Genomic DNA, 16864 nt, shown 5'->3' with positions numbered 1-16864 from the left:
GCCCAGCTGGGGGCCGCAGCTCTGCACAGACACAGAGCTGCCTGCTCGCATGCTCCAGGGGGAAAGCTGACCACAGACAGTGCAGGGCAAACCCAGGGGATGGAGGAATACCCGCAGTGTCTACACTGCAGACCGCTAACACAGGCTGCCTCTGGAAGATGGGCCCAGAGCGGGGGTGGGGGCTTCTGCTGCTGTTCCTCAGCACTGGCAATTAGCAATGCAAAAAGAGCATCTGCCATCTTTACAAACAGAAAAGCCAATGAGGAATATCTTCATTTTGGAAAAAAACAACACCTGGGGTGAGCCACAGCAGCGGGCCAGACCCAGGACCCCAGGGGGCTCTGAAGGTCAGCCCGGATTGCACATGGCCTGGGAACCGCCCCTCTCAGCCACAGCACAGATCTGGGGCCATCCGACCCCCACCCAGCATGGTAGGACGGAAGAGAAAGCCCAGGCTGCTGCTGCACCGGCCGCCCGCTCTCTTGCTAAGGTGGGCCAGGTCTGAGGGCTAACTGAGGGGTGGACATTGACGTCACCTGTGTGGCTTGGAGACTGGCAGGTGACAAGGTACAACACACCTGGGTGGGTCCCCAAGGAGAAGGACACACCTGGGTCCCCTTCACGTCCCCTAACACTTACCCCATCCCCTGGCCCAATGCCCTTAAAGCACGAGCATTATCCAGCCAGGGTTACCCCCACGATCAGTACATGGTCATCTCGATTCTGCCCAGCCTCTGGCCTCCCCTGGCCTCTGGTTCTACCCAACCCCCTGCTCCCCTGCACCCTTGGTCCTTGCCCATGTTGTGCCTTCATCCCAACGGCCCCTCTCTGCTGGGCAGGCCACGGCCCATCCCCCCATGTCAGCCCCTCCCTGACATCGCCTTTCCCTGGTCCACTCATGTCAAGGAGATCTTTTCTTCGGGGCTCATCACTGGTCTGTCTTGCACTCCTGTGGGTGTTTACTCTGCATCCCCCCCAAGGAAAGGCACAACACCCTACCCCCCAAATAAGGGCACAGCAAACAGATACCCGAGACATGTTTCATGAACGTGGAGTACAAACACCTGCCCTGGCTGGGGCGGCTCTTCCGAGCTCTGTTAGAAGCTGCAGCCATGTACCCATCAGCAGTTCCCCCTGGCCTGTTTCTGCCAACAGAACTCGACTTCAAAAGCTCCTCAAATATGTGGTGCCTATTCCAACATCTTCCCAACCTACAAGTCCCACCAGCCAAGAGATCCTCAGCGGGGTTCACTCAATGCTCTCTCATGCCTGGGGGTGCTCCGCGAGCTCCGTCCATCCTGGCTACTCTCCTTGGTGTCAGCGTCTCACTTCCCCCCACTTTCATGATAGTCGGGGTGGCGGTAGCGTCACCCGTGTTGGACAGCCATCTTTTGTCATAGACAGGCGGGGCCTCTACTGGAGAGCTGGGCAGACCGGGGACAGAGGGGTGCTGTCCATGGTGGTCACATGGTGGGGGTGAGACAGGGCTTTAGAGAAACAGCGGAAAGTCAGTTACATAAGATGCTGCTGGACCAGCTCTGATATTGAACAGATGCACTAAAACAGTGAAAGAGGGAACAGAATGGCACCTGGCTTCAGGCGACTGCATCCAGGTCAGATTCTCAGCCTGCATCACTCATTCATTCGCTCACGTATTCACTCATTCATCAAATATCTGAGTGTTTCCTGTGTGCCAGCATCCTTTCCCTCGTGGAGTTCGTATCCAGTTAGTCTAATGATAAGGACCATGAATACGAGTAAACAAGAGCGTTTCGGACTTGAGAAAGCGCCATGAAGACAAAGCTACAATAACACAGGGAGCTGGCGCAGCGACCCGGAGGCACCAGCTTGCTTCATCGAGGGCGGCAGGAAAGGTCTGACAAGGCCATCTGAGCCAGGATCTGAAGAACATAAAAAGCAACCTACGTGAAACTGGCGGGGAGAGAATTCCAGGCAGAGAGAACAGCACGTGCAGAGGCCCGGGGCAGGGGCAGCCAGGTGTGTCCCAGACACAGAGAAACGGCCACCAGTGTAGCTGGTGTGCAGGGGCAGGTACGGCCCCCAGCGGTGGGCCAGGCGGGGCCGGGTCTTATAGGGCTTGTGGGCCAGAGGAAGGGTCTGGATCTTGTTCTAAGGGCAGTGAAAGGCTGGGCAACTCAGTCCTTGGTTCCTTTATCCTTCTCATCTGCCTGCAAATTTACTGTCCGAAAACCTTCACCGCTTTTAATTCATTCAATCACTGCTTCCAAACCAAGGAGTCATAACTGAACAGAAAGCTACCTTCAAAACGAGAGGGGTGGGGAGGAGGTGGTCCGCCTGTGACAGGGCTGGAGAGAGGGGGGCGGGTTAAATCAGCCACTGAGGCTGCAGGAAGCCTGACTCCTCAGTGATTTGTTAAGTCCCTGGAAATAAAACACCGGGTTTGCAGCGACTCCCCAGACATGCTGGGATAAATCAGCCTGTGGTTTCTATATGTTTGGCCAGCCATTCAAACCTGCCAGCTCACAAGATGAGGAGATAGGAGAGGAGCCGGGGAGGGGCGGGAGAGGGGAAACACAGCAAAACCAGTTTCACAGTTGCACCACAAATCTAACCTTGTCCCGGGGCCACGTTCCTGCCAAGGTCAGGTTTCATTTCTTCCTTTCCTAGGAGTCCTGGTGGGTGCGGGGCTGGCAGGGGATGGGGGGAGGTCCTAGCTGCACACGGACCACCCCCCCCCAACACTAACCCAAGGAAGCTTCCTGAAAAACCCGCTCTCAGAGAAAGTTCCCCAAGTTGAACAAAAAGATGAAAAGAAATGAGTTGGAAATGGAAGTTGAGCGCCACCTCTTCAGTCCGCCCGGGTTCATTCATCCTGTCCCATTCAAGGTGAGCGATTTCCAGCTGTGACGAAGGAATGATTAAATACCCTTCATGGGCCATGAATGCATATCATTCCACCATCACAGAGAATCCCTGCTGGAGGCTCACTCCTGCCCCCCTGCATGAGGTCCATCCACGAGGGCACCGTGCAACTCAGGCTGGACGCAAACTGTGAGAATTGATCTCACGGGTGGGTTGGTGGGACGAGCTCCGAAGGGGGGCCCTGGCTCCTCGCCGTGCGGGAGCCCCATCCACCGCCTAGGCAGGTGCCTCTGGTGCCCATCCCCCCCCACCTCATCCCCACCCCTGTTGCCACGACAATGGGCTTCCTCCCCACCGAAGCTGCCATCAGTGATGGATGCCTTCAGGGACCTCCTGGTTGCCACCTCCAGGTCCGGTCTCCCTCCTGTGGGCAAAGTCAGGCTCTTACCCTGCGCAGTGTCTGGCCCTTTGTATTATTGTGGGGCCACCATCAAGGGGTCTTTCTTGATGCCTTGCTTCCTGTTAGGCTGTTGTTCATGCTCCCTGCAGCAGGGGCCATGCCCCCGTGGACCGTATCCCTTCTGCCCTCCCCTAGCCCCAGGGGGCAGCATGGGATGTGACTCCAACACCTCCATCCATGCACACACCCTCACACCCACACAGGCATGCTGGACCCATCCATTCCAACAGGCACTCACTCAGAATGGCAGGAGGGAAGTTGAGGAGGCAGAAATGCAGGGGTGCTGGGAGTCATACCTAACAGGGCTTAGGAGGTGAAAAGGGCTGTGCAGAACGGGCGGAACAAGGAAAAAAAAGGCTATGACCAAGTCACGGGTTTCCCATGGAAACAAAAACTAGTGACGTGTTTGTATCGGGGCTCAGGGAAGGGAACTGAGTCGGCTTCTATTGCAGAAAGAATCAACAGAATGTCTGCTGGCATGAATTCAACCAGGGATGCCTAGAAGACATTAAGCTTCTCCAGGTAACTGCACCAGCAGGGAGAGTGATCAGTACAGAGCCCAGGCCTGTTGGAAGCTGTAAATGGGTCGGGAAGGTGCTTTCCGGTTGGTTTATGAGCTCTAACAGCAGGGGGCGCTCTAACTGCCGCCTCTTAGGATTCCAGTTCCCAGTAGTGCTGGCAAAACAGAGGCTGTCCTCACTCGAGTTTCCTAAAGGATATCAACCCTGAATATTCACTGGAAAGACTGATGCTGAAGCCCCAGTAATACTTGGGCCATCTGATGTGAAGAGTCGACTCACTGGAAAAGATCCTGATGCTAGGAAAGATTAAGAGCGGGAGAAGGGGATGACAGAGGATGAGACGGTTGGATGGCATCACTGACTCAATGGACATGAGTTTGAGCAAGCTCCGGGAGATAGTGAAGGACAAGGAAGCCTGGCGTGCTGCAGTCCATGGGGGTGGCAAAGAGTTGGACGTGACTGAGCAACTGAACAACAATAGCAACAGTGTCACCCCAAATCAAACGCAAGAGGGTAGAACCTTCAAATAAGGCCTGGAGAGAAAGATTCACATGTGATTAAGTCAGACTTTGGGGCAGTGGTTCATCAAACTTTCATGTCACAGATTCCGCTGGAGATCTGACCAAAGGATGGATCTCTTCCCAGGAGATCTAAACAGGAGTGGGTGGACACAGGGCCCCCTTGTGCCCCAACCCCCCCAACCGGCAGGGGGAGATGCATTCTGGACCTCCGAGGAGCCCACAAATTCAACGGGAGGAGACCTGAACAACCCTCGTGCCCTGGTGGCGCTGAACTGTTTGGGCTCCCCCACCCCTGAGGCCCACATAAATGCCTGTCCCCAGATGCACGTGAGTGTCCGGGGCCCAGACCCTGGGCCCACCGACTGAGGAAACCATGCCCGGGCCCACGCATGCCAGGGCTCTAAGGCCAGACTGGGCCCCAGCCTCCGCAAAGCTGCACCCCGCTGGCCACTCACCATCATGAGCTCCTTCTGGAAGGACTTCCGGTCTTTGTTGTCCGTGTTGTTGCAGTCTTCCTTCAGCTTTTCCAGGACGGATGCCACCCGCTCGGGCTCGCTGTCCAGCTCGGCCCGGCAGAAGAAGGTGAGCGGCAGGTCCCCGTAGCCCAGGGCGTCGGCGAAGGAGCGCCAGCTGCTGACGTTCTCCATGAGCAGCGTGCGGACGGAGGCGTAGATGTAGGTGAGGAACTTGCAGGGCCGCAGGATCTGCTCGAGCAGCACCGACGTGCTCAGCTCGGGCCCCGTGAGCAGGCTGGGCCGCGCCTTGCCCACCACCAGCACGTTCTTGGCGTGCACCAGGCCTACCCTGCCCTGGTGGTAGCCGATGTACCACTCCTTGGTCCACAGCTGCCCCTTGAGCCGGATCTTCTCCTCGCTGAGCAGGGCAATGGCGTCACCCTTCTTGTACTCCAGCAGGTAGTGGTTCTTGCTCTGTCGCACCACCGTCTTGAGTAACTTGCCGAACTTGAGGCTGGACACGGGGCGGTCCTGAAACGTCGGGTACTTGGTGGTGGCGGCCAGTGGGGACAGGATGATCTTCCCCACCTCGTTCTTCTTGAGGAAGCGTCTCTGCCCGGATGGCTTGATGGCGCTTTTGGGGGGTGGCTGGGGGGTCTGGACGCAAAACTGGGTGAGGATGGCCTCCTGGTCGTCTTTCACCTGAACCCGCAGGGTGAAGTCGGAGAGCTCACTGGGGTTCTGGCATGTGATAGGGAAGATGAGGCGGCTGACCTTGCCCAGCTTCACCTGGAACCCTCTCACGGACTTAGCCTGCTCGCTGGCTTTGACCTCATAGTTGGTCATGTTGGAAAACACGCAGACTTGGAGATCCTGGGGCCTGGACAAGATGAACTGGTGCTTGCCCCAGAGCTGCAGGGCCACTGGGGCTGGGCTAGGGGCCTGGCGGGTGACCTCGCTGACCAGGAGGGTCTTTGGGGCGCAGTCATGCCCAAAAATGGTCACCACTGTCTTGAAGGATGGGTGGATGTGTTTGGGGCCGTAGAGACCCACGGTGACTTTTTTATTGATGAAGTCCCAGACTGTGGAAGGGTAGAGGATGTTTGGGCCATGTGCGACGATAGCCAGGTACATACAGGGCTCCAGGTTGTCCAGCTGGACCTGGACTGTGTCCCCGTAGCTGTAGGTGAGAGGGATGGGGACGTAGGGTCCCTCCTTGGAGTCGCTCCTCAGGCACTGGAGGCCTACCGTGCTTTTGCTGAAAATGTCACTCTTCACCTCGGCTGACACCTTCATCTCCAGGATGAGGTGGGTCTTCACCTCCAGGGTGCTCAGCTTCACCTCCAGCACCGGGCTGATGGAGCTGCACCGGTCGCTGTTGAGCTCCAGCGGGGGATCCAGCAGAGCCTTCATGGAGATCTGCTGTGTCTCCCCGGGGGCCACATGGCCCTCGGGCACGTGGATGCTGATGTTGGTGTCAGGCAGCTGCACGGCGCCCCCTGAGCTGTCCAGCTTGCACACGATGTTCGTCTCCACTGCCTGGGTCTGGCCCCACCCAGGGCTCTGGCCCAGCAGGTCCAGGTCGTGGCAAGACCGGGCCAGCTTCCGGTGGCTCAGCCAGGCGGCCCGGAAGTCCTCGCGGCTCTGGAACTGCTCGGGGGCCGGCGATTTCAAGCCCGTGAAAAACCCCGAGCACGTGGGTGCGTCGGACTTGGCTTGGAGGACGGAGAGCTCTGAGAGGCTGTAGGAACGCTTGCTTCGAAAGAAAGGGTTGTCCCGCTTGACGGGCGGCTCCGCGGGGAGGCGGCCGGCGGCTGGCAGCTCATCAAAGATGTTGCCGGTGCTGTTGGTGGTGGCCGAGCTGGACTCGGTGAAGGAGGATGTCCCCGTGTCGAAGAGGAGCAAGTCCACGGCGCTTTTGGGCGTCAGCTCGTCCACGCTGGGCATCGCCGGGATGTTCCCGTTGAGAAACGGGTTCGTCTGGACCCCGTTCCAGAAAGGATTATTACTGTAGGGTTTGCTGGATTCCTTCTTGGCATCCGTCCATCCGCCGAGCAAATCGAGCTCCTTGGCGACTTCATCCGGGCTGTCTGGAAGATTGTCGATCATCCCGCTGTCGCTGAGGGTGGAGTTCCGGTAGTTTAAGGGCTGCACGTAAGAGGAGGGGATGTAGCCCATCTCCGTGGTATTGTGCGCGTACCACCATTCCCCGCCTGACGTGTCCAGGACATACAGGTGGTCGCCCTTGGAGAACTTGAGGGTGGTGAAGTTGGTTGGGCAGTAATCCTTGATTGCGATCACCTCCTTCGCGTTTCCAAAGGGTGTGGGATTGTCGACGAGCAAGGCACTGGGAGAAGGCACTGTGCAAAACAAAGAGGAGGTGAGCGTGGGCTCCCGGGAAGAGGCAGAATGTTGTCCCAAGCCAGGGAGAAAAGAGGTCTGGGAAACCATCACCCCTGACATGGAGACAACCAGTCAGGAGAGTAACTGACAGCAACCAACCAGTGAAATCTGGGGTCTGATTCACCTGGCTTGACAGCCTAAACTCCATTCTCCCCAAATTCTATCACACCCCAATCACAGTCTAAGTTGGGTAGAAAGCCTCTCCACCATTCACAGAAACACAAATCAGCATAATAGAATTATCAGATGTCCCGGGTTTTACCATAAAGAAGGCTGCGCGCCAAAGTATTGATACTTTCGAACTGTGGTGTTGGAGAAGACTCTTGAGAGTCCCTTGGACTGTAAGGACATCAAACAGTCAGTCCTAAAGGAAGTCAAACCTGACTATTCATTGGAAGGACTGATGCTGAAGTTATAATAATACTTTGGCCCCCTGATGGAAAAAGATGACTCCCTGGAAAAGACCCTGATGCTGGGAAAGACTGAAGGCAGGAGGAGAAGAGGGTGGCAGAAGATGAGATGGTTGGATGGCATCACAGACTCAATGGACATGGGTTTGAGCAAACTCTGGGGATAGTGAAGGACAGAGAAGCCTGCAGTGCTGTAGTCCACGGGGTCACAAAGAGTCAGACATGACTTATTGACTGAACAACTACAACTTGGGTTTTAAACATCTCCTTTTAACTGGACTTTTCTTGATGTAACTAACTTGTTGGGACTGCTGCTAGGTCAAAGAGAAGTTGAAAGTGATTTAGAAAAACGTGGTAAATGACCCAATGCATGTAACCAGAGACCAGAAAAGCCCTCCAGCAAGAATCTCTCTGTGTCTAAGAACTGATGCCACTCTCTCCCTTCAGAATGAAATACATAAACCAAGGGGAACGTACCCTTGATAAGCAGACCAGTTTCCTGGTTCCCAAGTTGAACCCATTTTTCATCAAACTGTTTATATGAAATGAGATTTTTGAGTCGGGTCTCTTTCAAACTCTTTTAAACAATCATTCAGAAGAACACCATACTCCCTCATCCCCCGAAAATTAAAGGTTGAGGTTCAGTTGTAATTCACGTTCTTTTGAACAACTCTTTAAGCAATCTGAAAAAATGCCAACACTTTAAACAACTGACTCAAGCTAGTTTATGGCTCTTGGTATCCAACTATGTGTTACCAATGTAGACAGCAATTGGAACAGCAGAAAAACAAAGTCATCTAAACAAGTAGGATGTGTTTTGAAAAATAACGGATAATTAAAAACCTCCCATAGGTGACAAAGTACATATATGTAGAGGATTAGGGTTAAGAGGATGAAGACATTTCTCTCTGATGGAAATAAGCCCATATATTGGCCCCCTTCCTCACCCCAAGTGTGCCTTGTTTTACAGAGTTTGCTGCCTTCCTGTTTCAGAAAAATGAAAGCAAATTTTCCTAGTTGTCTATGTGAACAAGCAAAGAAAGGACATTTTTAGTGGAATTATACTTTCATCTTGTCTAATATATGACTAAGTCAACAGATACACTAGTCTATCAAATCGGCCCTCCTGCCAAAAAAATTCACCTGCCCATTTCCCGTTCCTAAAGGAAATAATAATAAATTAAACTGTATAAAGGAAATGATAATAAATTAAATTGTATTTTTTCAGCAAAGTCTCAGGAAATAAGGTAGGAAGTTTCTATTTATTTACACTAACTAAATTACAGAGATATGCTTGGCAGGGTGTGTACCTGGGGAGGCTGTCACCTACCCCAAGTCTGGGGTGCCAGGGAAAATCTGGCTCTGGGATCATCAAACCTGGGCTTTTAATCTGCACCCTTAGGGCTTCCCTGGTGGCTCAGCTGATAAAAGAATCCACCTGCAACGCGGGAGACCTGGGTTCTCTCCCTGGGTTGGGAAGATCCCCTGGAGAAGGGAACGGCTACCCAATCTAGTATTCTGGCCTGGAGAATCCCATGGACTGTGTAGTCCAGGAGGTCACAAAGAGTCAGACACAACTGAGCGACTTTCACTTTCACTTTAGCAGCTGTGGGATCTCTGGAGCCTGGGATTGTTCATGATGGATAAACCATCTATCCTTAATGGCCTCTGGTGAGGAATAAATGAGATGATGCTGATGAAGTGATGAACATAATGATACTTAGTCCAAGCAAAGGACTCACAAAACCAACGAACTTATGGTTGCTTTGGGGAAGGGATAGTTAGGGACTTTGGGATGGACATGTACACACTGCTATATTTAAAATGGATAACCAACAAGGACGTACTGTACAGCACAGGGAACTCTGCTCCATGTTAGGGGGTTCAGGGGAGAATGGATACACGTATATGTATGGCTGAGTCTCTTCACTGTTCACCTGAAACTATCACATTGTTAATCAGCTATACCTAATACAAAATAAAACGTTTAAAAAATAAATAAAGCAATAAACACCTCGAGCCCCCTCCTAATTTAATTTTTCTCCATAGCATTTATCATCAACTGATATAAAATGTCCTTACATCTTTATTTTGGTTTGGTGGGGAGGGTTCCATTGCCCCACTAGGCTGTACGCTCTGTTAGGGTACGTCTGGCTCACAGTAGTTGCTTACAGTAGAGAAGCAACATCCATGCTATTGAAACAAGGTGTTGGCCGAAGTCAAAGTCAGCATTCCCCTGGCTTTGCCCTTCTTCTGTAAAATCATGCCAGAGAGAAATCACTTAACACAGAAAGGAGGGAGCAAATAAAAACAACCAGGCCAAAGACAACAGCTTCGAGGGGGTGTGGAAAGAAGGGAACTGGGTCAGCTGAGGTCCAAGGAGAGCGTAAGATCTTCCCTTCTACTTTGTTTTCCAGTCACAGGCTCCAGGCATACAAACAATTGTTTGTTTCCTTGACACGTCTCATGAATGTCACGTACAAATTAAAACCAAATGAAAATTAAAGAAAGCTGGCTGGCTATTAAAATCTTGTTAGACTTCCTCAAAAGTTATACCCCTATTACGTTTCTCCAGAATAATTCCCTTACAGTAATATTTTTTAAATTAAAAACCAAAGCTATTAAGCAGGATGTAGCCTGAGAAAATGTATCAGTGCAAATGATCACTTTAGTCTTACCAAGACTGAAAAATAAAAATGGTTTTAGTTAATATTCAAAGCTCTCTTCTTAGGAGAGGAGTGGTAACAGATTTCACTTAAGGATGAGGCTCATCCGATGGGAGACAGCGCCCCTTCCAGTTGGGACCCTGTGGAAGGGGGCCGTGGGGTGAGCTCTCTTCTAAGACCTGGCTCTTTATCAGTCGAGTGCCACAGACAGCCGGGGACAAGAGGCTGGAACTGCCATTAAGTTAGATGCAGGAAAACCCCTATCGAATTCCATCTTAATGAATTCTGGAGAGTGCTGCCCAGATTCACAGGTACCTTGATTTTTAATACAAAATAATATCCCCGGGTGTCAGGAGGTTCAACTTACTGAATAATACATTTCCTACCCTTCTGCCTTGGTTCTTATACAGGAAAAAACATTTATCACGTGTGGAAGACACTGAGGCAGATAGTTTGCCTGAAATAAGATCCCACCTTGAAGCCGGCTTTATCATCAGGATGTGCAGGGAGCTGCTGGGCTGAAATGCTGCCTGGGCCATAGGTTGCCCCCTCGGGAGTGTGGTCCAGGGGTCTCTCCCCCCTGGACCCCTAAGTTATCCCCCTAAGCTAACCGGCCCTGCCTCACAACCCTGGCTGTCTCGCCTGCCTTCCTTCCCAGTTGCAGCATTCTTTTAGGATCAGCCTCATCATCTTTCAGCGTTCCGCTCTCTGCCCCTCATGTCAACATCCCCAGCCCAAACCCCGCAACTTAAGTTCCCAGTTTCCTGCTTCAACTGTGAGTAGCTGGGTTATAAGGAGAACAAAGCCCAGCACCCGGCTACGAAAAATAAATGGCTGTTATTTACAGCAACACCCCATAGATCCTCTGCTCTTATTAATAAAGCCTCCTGATTCCTTGGGGCTTCCCAGGTGGCGGTAGTGGTAAAGAACCCACCTACCAGTTCAGGAGATGTAAGAGATGTGGTTTCAGTCCCTGGGTCGGGAAGATTCCCTGGAGAAGGGCAAGGCAACCCACTCCAGTATTCTTGCCTGGAGAATCCCATGGACAGAGGAGCCTAGCAGGCTACCATCCATAGGGTAGCAAAGAGTCAGACATACTTGAAATGACTTAGCACACACGCATGCTGCTGCTGCTGCTAAGTCGCTTCAGTCGTGTCCGACTCTGTGCGACCCCATGGACGGCAGCCCACCAGGCTCCCCCGTCCCTGGGATTCTCCAGGCAAGGACACTGGAGTGGGTTGCCATTTCCTTCTCCAGTGCATGAAAGGGAAAAGTGAAAGTGAAGTGGCTCAGTTGTGTCGGACCCTTCGTGACCCCATGGACTGCAGCCTACCAGGCTCCTCCGTCCACACACGCATGATTCCTTGGCTAGTCTTTTCTTTAGAAGAACATTTAAAGCGATGCTCAGCGCCACAAGAATAAAGGGCAGACAGGAAGAGGAAGAGGTTGAGGATTAATGTAAGAGAAAAGGCAGAAACGTGCACATACAATGTTTACTACTTCAGGGTAAAGCATCATGATTTTATCTGGGAGAAAGCAGTTTAGCTCAAGAAATATTTATTTAGCACCGACTTTGTGCCAGGGACTAACGATACAAAGGTAAAGAGAAAGCTTTTTCTGTTGAGCTGTCTGGAGGCAGCACAGTGGATCATTTCAACAGCATTCACTGGTAAAGTCAACTGATGATGGTGGTGATGATGATGGTGGTGACGATGATGACGAAAATAAGATGCCAGGAACCTCACAGGAGACACACCATGATGGCTAGTGAGGGCAGGATGGACTCTAAGAGAAAAATGACCCACCAGCCTCCACTTTAGTGTCTAAGAATGGACTTAACCACCAGGCCAGTTTCATGGAGCTGTTAGGGAAACCCAGACTCAGTGTTTAAACCCCGGGTCCACCTCTAAACCAGGGGTGGGCAAACTCTAGCCCCTGGGTTTGTCAGCTGTTTTTGTGATCCAGGTGGCTGTTTTTGTCAAGTTTTGTTGGAACACAGCTATGCCTACTTGTTTACTCTCTTCTATGATTGCTTTCTTGGTGCAATCGCGGAGCTTAACAGCTGTGACAGAGGCCATATGGCCTGCAGGGATTCAAGTATTTACCCTGTGACCTCCTGCAGAGAAAGCATGCTGACCCCTGTCCCAGACCCTTCTATTCTCCGGCGGCTCTCAGGACCTCAATGACTCACCACACTCTCCTTCCCCCTTGTTCTCTGTAACACCACGCTCCTGTCTTAATGTCACCAAAACTCATGAAAAGAGAAACAATATTCTTCGTTAAGTTGTTTCATTACTAAAGGGAAAATTCAAAACAACCTCCCCACACATCAAAACCAAATGAAACACAACGTTGTCGTTCCAGGGCTGAATTCATAACACGACGAAGTTTAGGTAGCTCAGATTCAATGATCTGAACACGAAACCTGGCAGCCTGTAAGTGGGAGAGTCTTTGGGTCTTGAAAGCTCGTACGCTGCATTTTCTCCCTGACCCAGTGCCGTTCCCGGGAGCTCACCTTTGACATCATTAAAGCTCGATTCTGAAAACCCTTCGCTCAGGTCAATCAGGGTCCCCTCGGACTTGCACCGCGGGAGGCCGCTGGAGTTGGCCGCCCGGATGCGCTGAGCTGCCATCCTGCAACGCTTTTCCCCGGGCGGACGGGCTAAGGTTTCATATTTCTCCCTCCAGTTATTCCAGCGATTGTGGAAGCTGCTGTCTCAGGCAACCATGCTGCACGACGGCGTCGGCTGGCAATGTGCTTTTTCCTGTAAGGAGTGGAAGGAAAAGAGAATTTCTCTGGGGCAAGTGAAAAGACTTGGGTTAAAGAGCAAATTGACGGCAAGAGGGAATCCTCGTTCTTCCAGAGGCCGTGTCATTTTTCCTGGTCGGAGAGAACACAGTAGGCTCACGCTCCAGTTTCTATGCCCCCCTTATGCCTGTCTCATGGATCTCTGGGTGCACACAGTCCCAGCAGTGTTCCCTGGCCTGCTGTGTGCACCCCCTCTTGCTGGGGGGCCACAATGAGGTTTGCAAAATCCACCCGAGCACCTGGCCGGCCCATTCATTACAGCCAAAGAGGAGGACAAAACAGCATCTGTCCACGCTGCTAGTTCCGGGGCTCGGGGAAGGGGGACTAAAGCTCAGTGTGCCCAGAAAGTGGCTGGTCCCCTTGTAGGAGCAGGCTCTGCCGTGACTCCAGCCCAGGGCAGGCTGTGCTTCGCATCACTGCAGTGGGTGTGAAGGGCCCACTCCCTGCCCACACACTACCCTAGATCCTCCTTGGACCCCCGAATAAACAAAACCCAACACATATGGGGCCACCTGTGCATGCAAGGTGTTCTCGCGTGACTTCTGCAGACGGAATGCGGTACAGTCACTGAGTCACCGTGCTGTTAGCACGCTGGGAGAGAAAGGTTTTTTGGGAAGGAACACAGCGTCCCGTCTGAAGCCTCAGTTTTCCTGGGAAGGGGTACCTAGGTGTGTGTGTGTGGCGGGGGAGGGGAGGTGGTTGGCGACGAACAAGGTAACTGGCTCTGAGCAGACCCTTCACCAGGGCCAACGGACAGGAGAGGACCATCCAGGAGTCAATGTCACAGCAGGGAATGTCACATGCTCTCCCAGAGCAGACCTGGACCAATGTCGCTCCAGCTGGCCACAGGTGACCACAGCACTCAGCTCAGCGGGCAACCGAGGGCAGGTGAATTTCACCCAGTAGAGCCGGGTTCCTGAACCCTGGCCTCAGGGCCCCTGTTCCTGGATTGCTCCTTCCACAGACAGCGGGAGATGCATCGTCTTGATGCGGGTGGGCCGCCCTTACGCATGAGAGGGGCCTGGAGCCCCAGCACCGCCCTGCGCAGTGATGCTGCCGTTGGCAGGACGGAGCCCGGCCCCAGGCTGTGTGTGCAGCAGGCAGGCCCAGACTGCGTGCGTGCTGGCTGCTGGGGATGAGACCGTGTTGAGCACCTAACACGCTTTCATCTTGGTAACGTGGGACAGTGAGAGCACCGTCCTGATTTGTCTGAAGGAGAGAGATAACACGGGGAAGGTGCTGAGAACAAGGGGCCGGACCTCGTGACTCCTGGACCCCCTGCCTCGGCCACCACAGTCGGCATCAGCAGCCCCAGTCCTGGCTCTGAGTGACCCGCGGGCAGTGGCTTGAGGGCAGAGTCTGGGCCATCTCAAAGGATGCCACATTCCTGCACCTGAGCACCCTGGGGAGAAGACTGGCTGTGGGCTGAATGCAACCCCCTCCTGGGTCAGAGCTCTGACACCCTGCAGGGATATCTGGAGATGAGGAGGGGAGGAAGGGGTGGGGTGAGGTTAGATGAAGCAGATGGAATCAGTGTCCTTACAGAAGGAGACCCCAGAGAACTTGCTTTTCTCTCTGTTGCCTGTCAGGTGAGGTGAGGACACAGCGAGAAGGCAGCCAGGAATGGGCCTCTTAACCCAAGACCAAGGCAGGGGGAGGGGCGTGCATGGGCACAAGGGGCAGGGCAGGAGCGGCTGCTCCCTCGGGGGACACTTTCCTTAAAAACGTGCCCATCCTGAGCCCAGACTGTGGTCCCTCCCACCCGTCTCCCATCCTGGAGTCCTCCAGCCCATCCGGAGTTCCCCCATCTCTCTCTCACACGCACACACACACACACACACTTCTATCTGTGACTCACACACCAGCACTCACAGACACGTCACTTATTTGAAGGACGAGGTGAAGCACCTGGATGGTTTCCCCGATCGAGTGGGCTCCCACATGACTTCCATCCCTTCCCTGTGAGGTTATGACTGACCACGTGGTCAGACCCCCTGCCCCACGCCCTGGCTCTTGTCTGCAGAGAACTGAGCTGGGCCTCCAGGAGAGAGGACAGTGACAGGGACCTGGACTGGAAGCGGGAGGGGTTGAAGCCAGCCCCGGGATTTGTCTCCTGGCCCCCACGCCATGAGCTCGTCTCCCCCTGCCACCCACCCTCCATGTGGGGACAGAACCCACTTCCCCATCAGTCACGGCGGCCACACGACTATGCAGAGGCCGCATCGGAGCCAGACCAGACGCCTGGTGACCAGGCCAGAGGCGGCTCTGCCCTGACCAGGCAGCCTGTGGCCCCATGTGAGGGCCCGTTACTGAGATGAGAGGACATGAAAACATTTCGGATCCAAAAGTCGAAGCCTCGTTTCCTGGAGGGAATCAGCGTGGAGGGTAAAATGGGATTCGTGGGCAGGCGGATCATGGGGGAAGAGAACTCTGTGATGGTTCTGCGCCCATAACCTGCGTTTGACAGGTGGGCTTTCAAACTAAGGACAGTTCCTACCTGTGATTCCCAGCCTCTTGCGGAGGCAGCAACAGGGAAAGCAGATGGGGGGTTGGTTAAAGCCAGGAGATGCCATCAGCTGTGGGATCTGCCAGCCCTCCCACCTGGGCCAGGCTGCTCCCAGGATTCAGCAGTACCAGGGGCAGCGCTCGGGGTCGTGCCCACAGTCGGACGCACTTCCTGCCCCACGCCCCCAAGTGCAACCCAGTCAGGACCCAGGAACCCCAGCAGCGGTGTGTTCCCAGAAACAGGATCCCTGGGGCTCCCCAGGGCAGTTCACCCTGACCAAGCTTCGAGAGATCGGGCTGAAAGAGGAGCTGCTCCCGCCCCCTGCCTTCCCCTACCTCCCTTTTGGAACATCACCGAGTCCCTGCTCACATCTGGAAAAGGCATACCTATCTAGCGGAGGGTATAAATAAAAATGAGGATGGGCTCAGTCATGAGGCGTTACTGCTCCCGAGGACCCCAGGGCCTGCGGTACCGGTGAGGGTCCCCAGAGGTGGGCCAGCTGCCCAGAGCAGGGGAAGAGCCCCAGGGTTATAAAGTGTGAGGAGTCACCGCCAGGCAGAGCGGGGCCCGTGAGTCTGGGGGACACGGAGGCTGAGCACCGCAGGAGAGGGAGGGCAGGGGCCAGTCTCGCCCCTGGACGCCACGGGAGAGCCACCGAAGCTTTCTGATCCAGAAAGATGACTTTGGCTGCTGACGACACCGCTGGAAGCAGCAATGCTGTTTTGTCTTTGAAGACCACAGACAGCTTAGGAGAAGCCAGCGACAGAGCTGGGGGAGGGAAGAGACGCAGGTGGACTTGGCAACGGAGAGGGGGTATCAGACAAGCCCCACCCCGTCAGAACCCTGCACAGACCCTGGAGAAAGGGCATGGCAACCCATGTCCTCGACAGAGGAGCTGGATGAAGTCTGGATGGGCGGCTTTTACGCAGGGCTGGGACACTGGTGGCCAAAGAGTCAGCTGAGGCCCCAGCAGGACACAGATGGCTTTGCAGGAGCGGCCAAGAAAAGCAGAGATGAAGATTTAAGAGTGATCGGATTCCTGCCGCCCCTGCCGCTGCCAAGAAGGCGGTTGATGAGGAGCCAGGGCCTTGGGGTGGGCAGGGGAACAAACCACGGAACACCGCTGGGAGCTGGGGAAACTGATCCCTGTTTCTGTTGTGTTATGGATGGCAGATACAACCATTACCCTGAGCCAGTGGAGGCAGAAAGCGTGCTGGCAGTTACACTAAGAGATCTGTGGTCCTTGTAAAGCACAGACACCCTCACTGA

General features: G+C 53.9%; 1 protein-coding gene across 8 annotated transcripts in view; it reads right to left on the bottom strand.

The window, feature by feature from the left end:
• Positions 1-16864, bottom strand: part of SH3BP4 (SH3 domain binding protein 4) — a 102056-nt gene that overhangs the window by 8608 nt on the left and 76584 nt on the right. For 5 of the 8 annotated variants that reach the window (XM_081495431.1, XM_081495436.1, XM_081495434.1 and 2 more), the window contains 2 exons: positions 12796-13045; positions 4802-7161 (listed from right to left, as the gene is read on the bottom strand). In XM_081495431.1, coding sequence (XP_081351557.1) covers positions 4802-7161; positions 12796-12913 — 2478 coding nt within the window. In that variant the 5' untranslated portion in view covers positions 12914-13045. Of the gene's footprint in view, positions 1-1770; positions 1902-2594; positions 2670-2826; positions 2884-3600; positions 4359-4801; positions 7162-12795; positions 13046-16864 lie in introns of those variants that run through there. The other 3 variants (XM_081495437.1, XM_081495438.1, XR_014055248.1) reach the window with 2 other exon arrangements.

The sequence above is a fragment of the Giraffa tippelskirchi genome, chromosome 5 (genome assembly GCF_054371585.1).
Source record: "Giraffa tippelskirchi isolate mGirTip1 chromosome 5, T2T-mGirTip1v1.2.pri, whole genome shotgun sequence".
Classification (NCBI taxonomy): Eukaryota; Metazoa; Chordata; class Mammalia; order Artiodactyla; family Giraffidae; genus Giraffa; species Giraffa tippelskirchi.
Note: the sequence above shows the minus strand (reverse complement) of the source record. Positions and strands in the feature narration are given on the sequence as shown.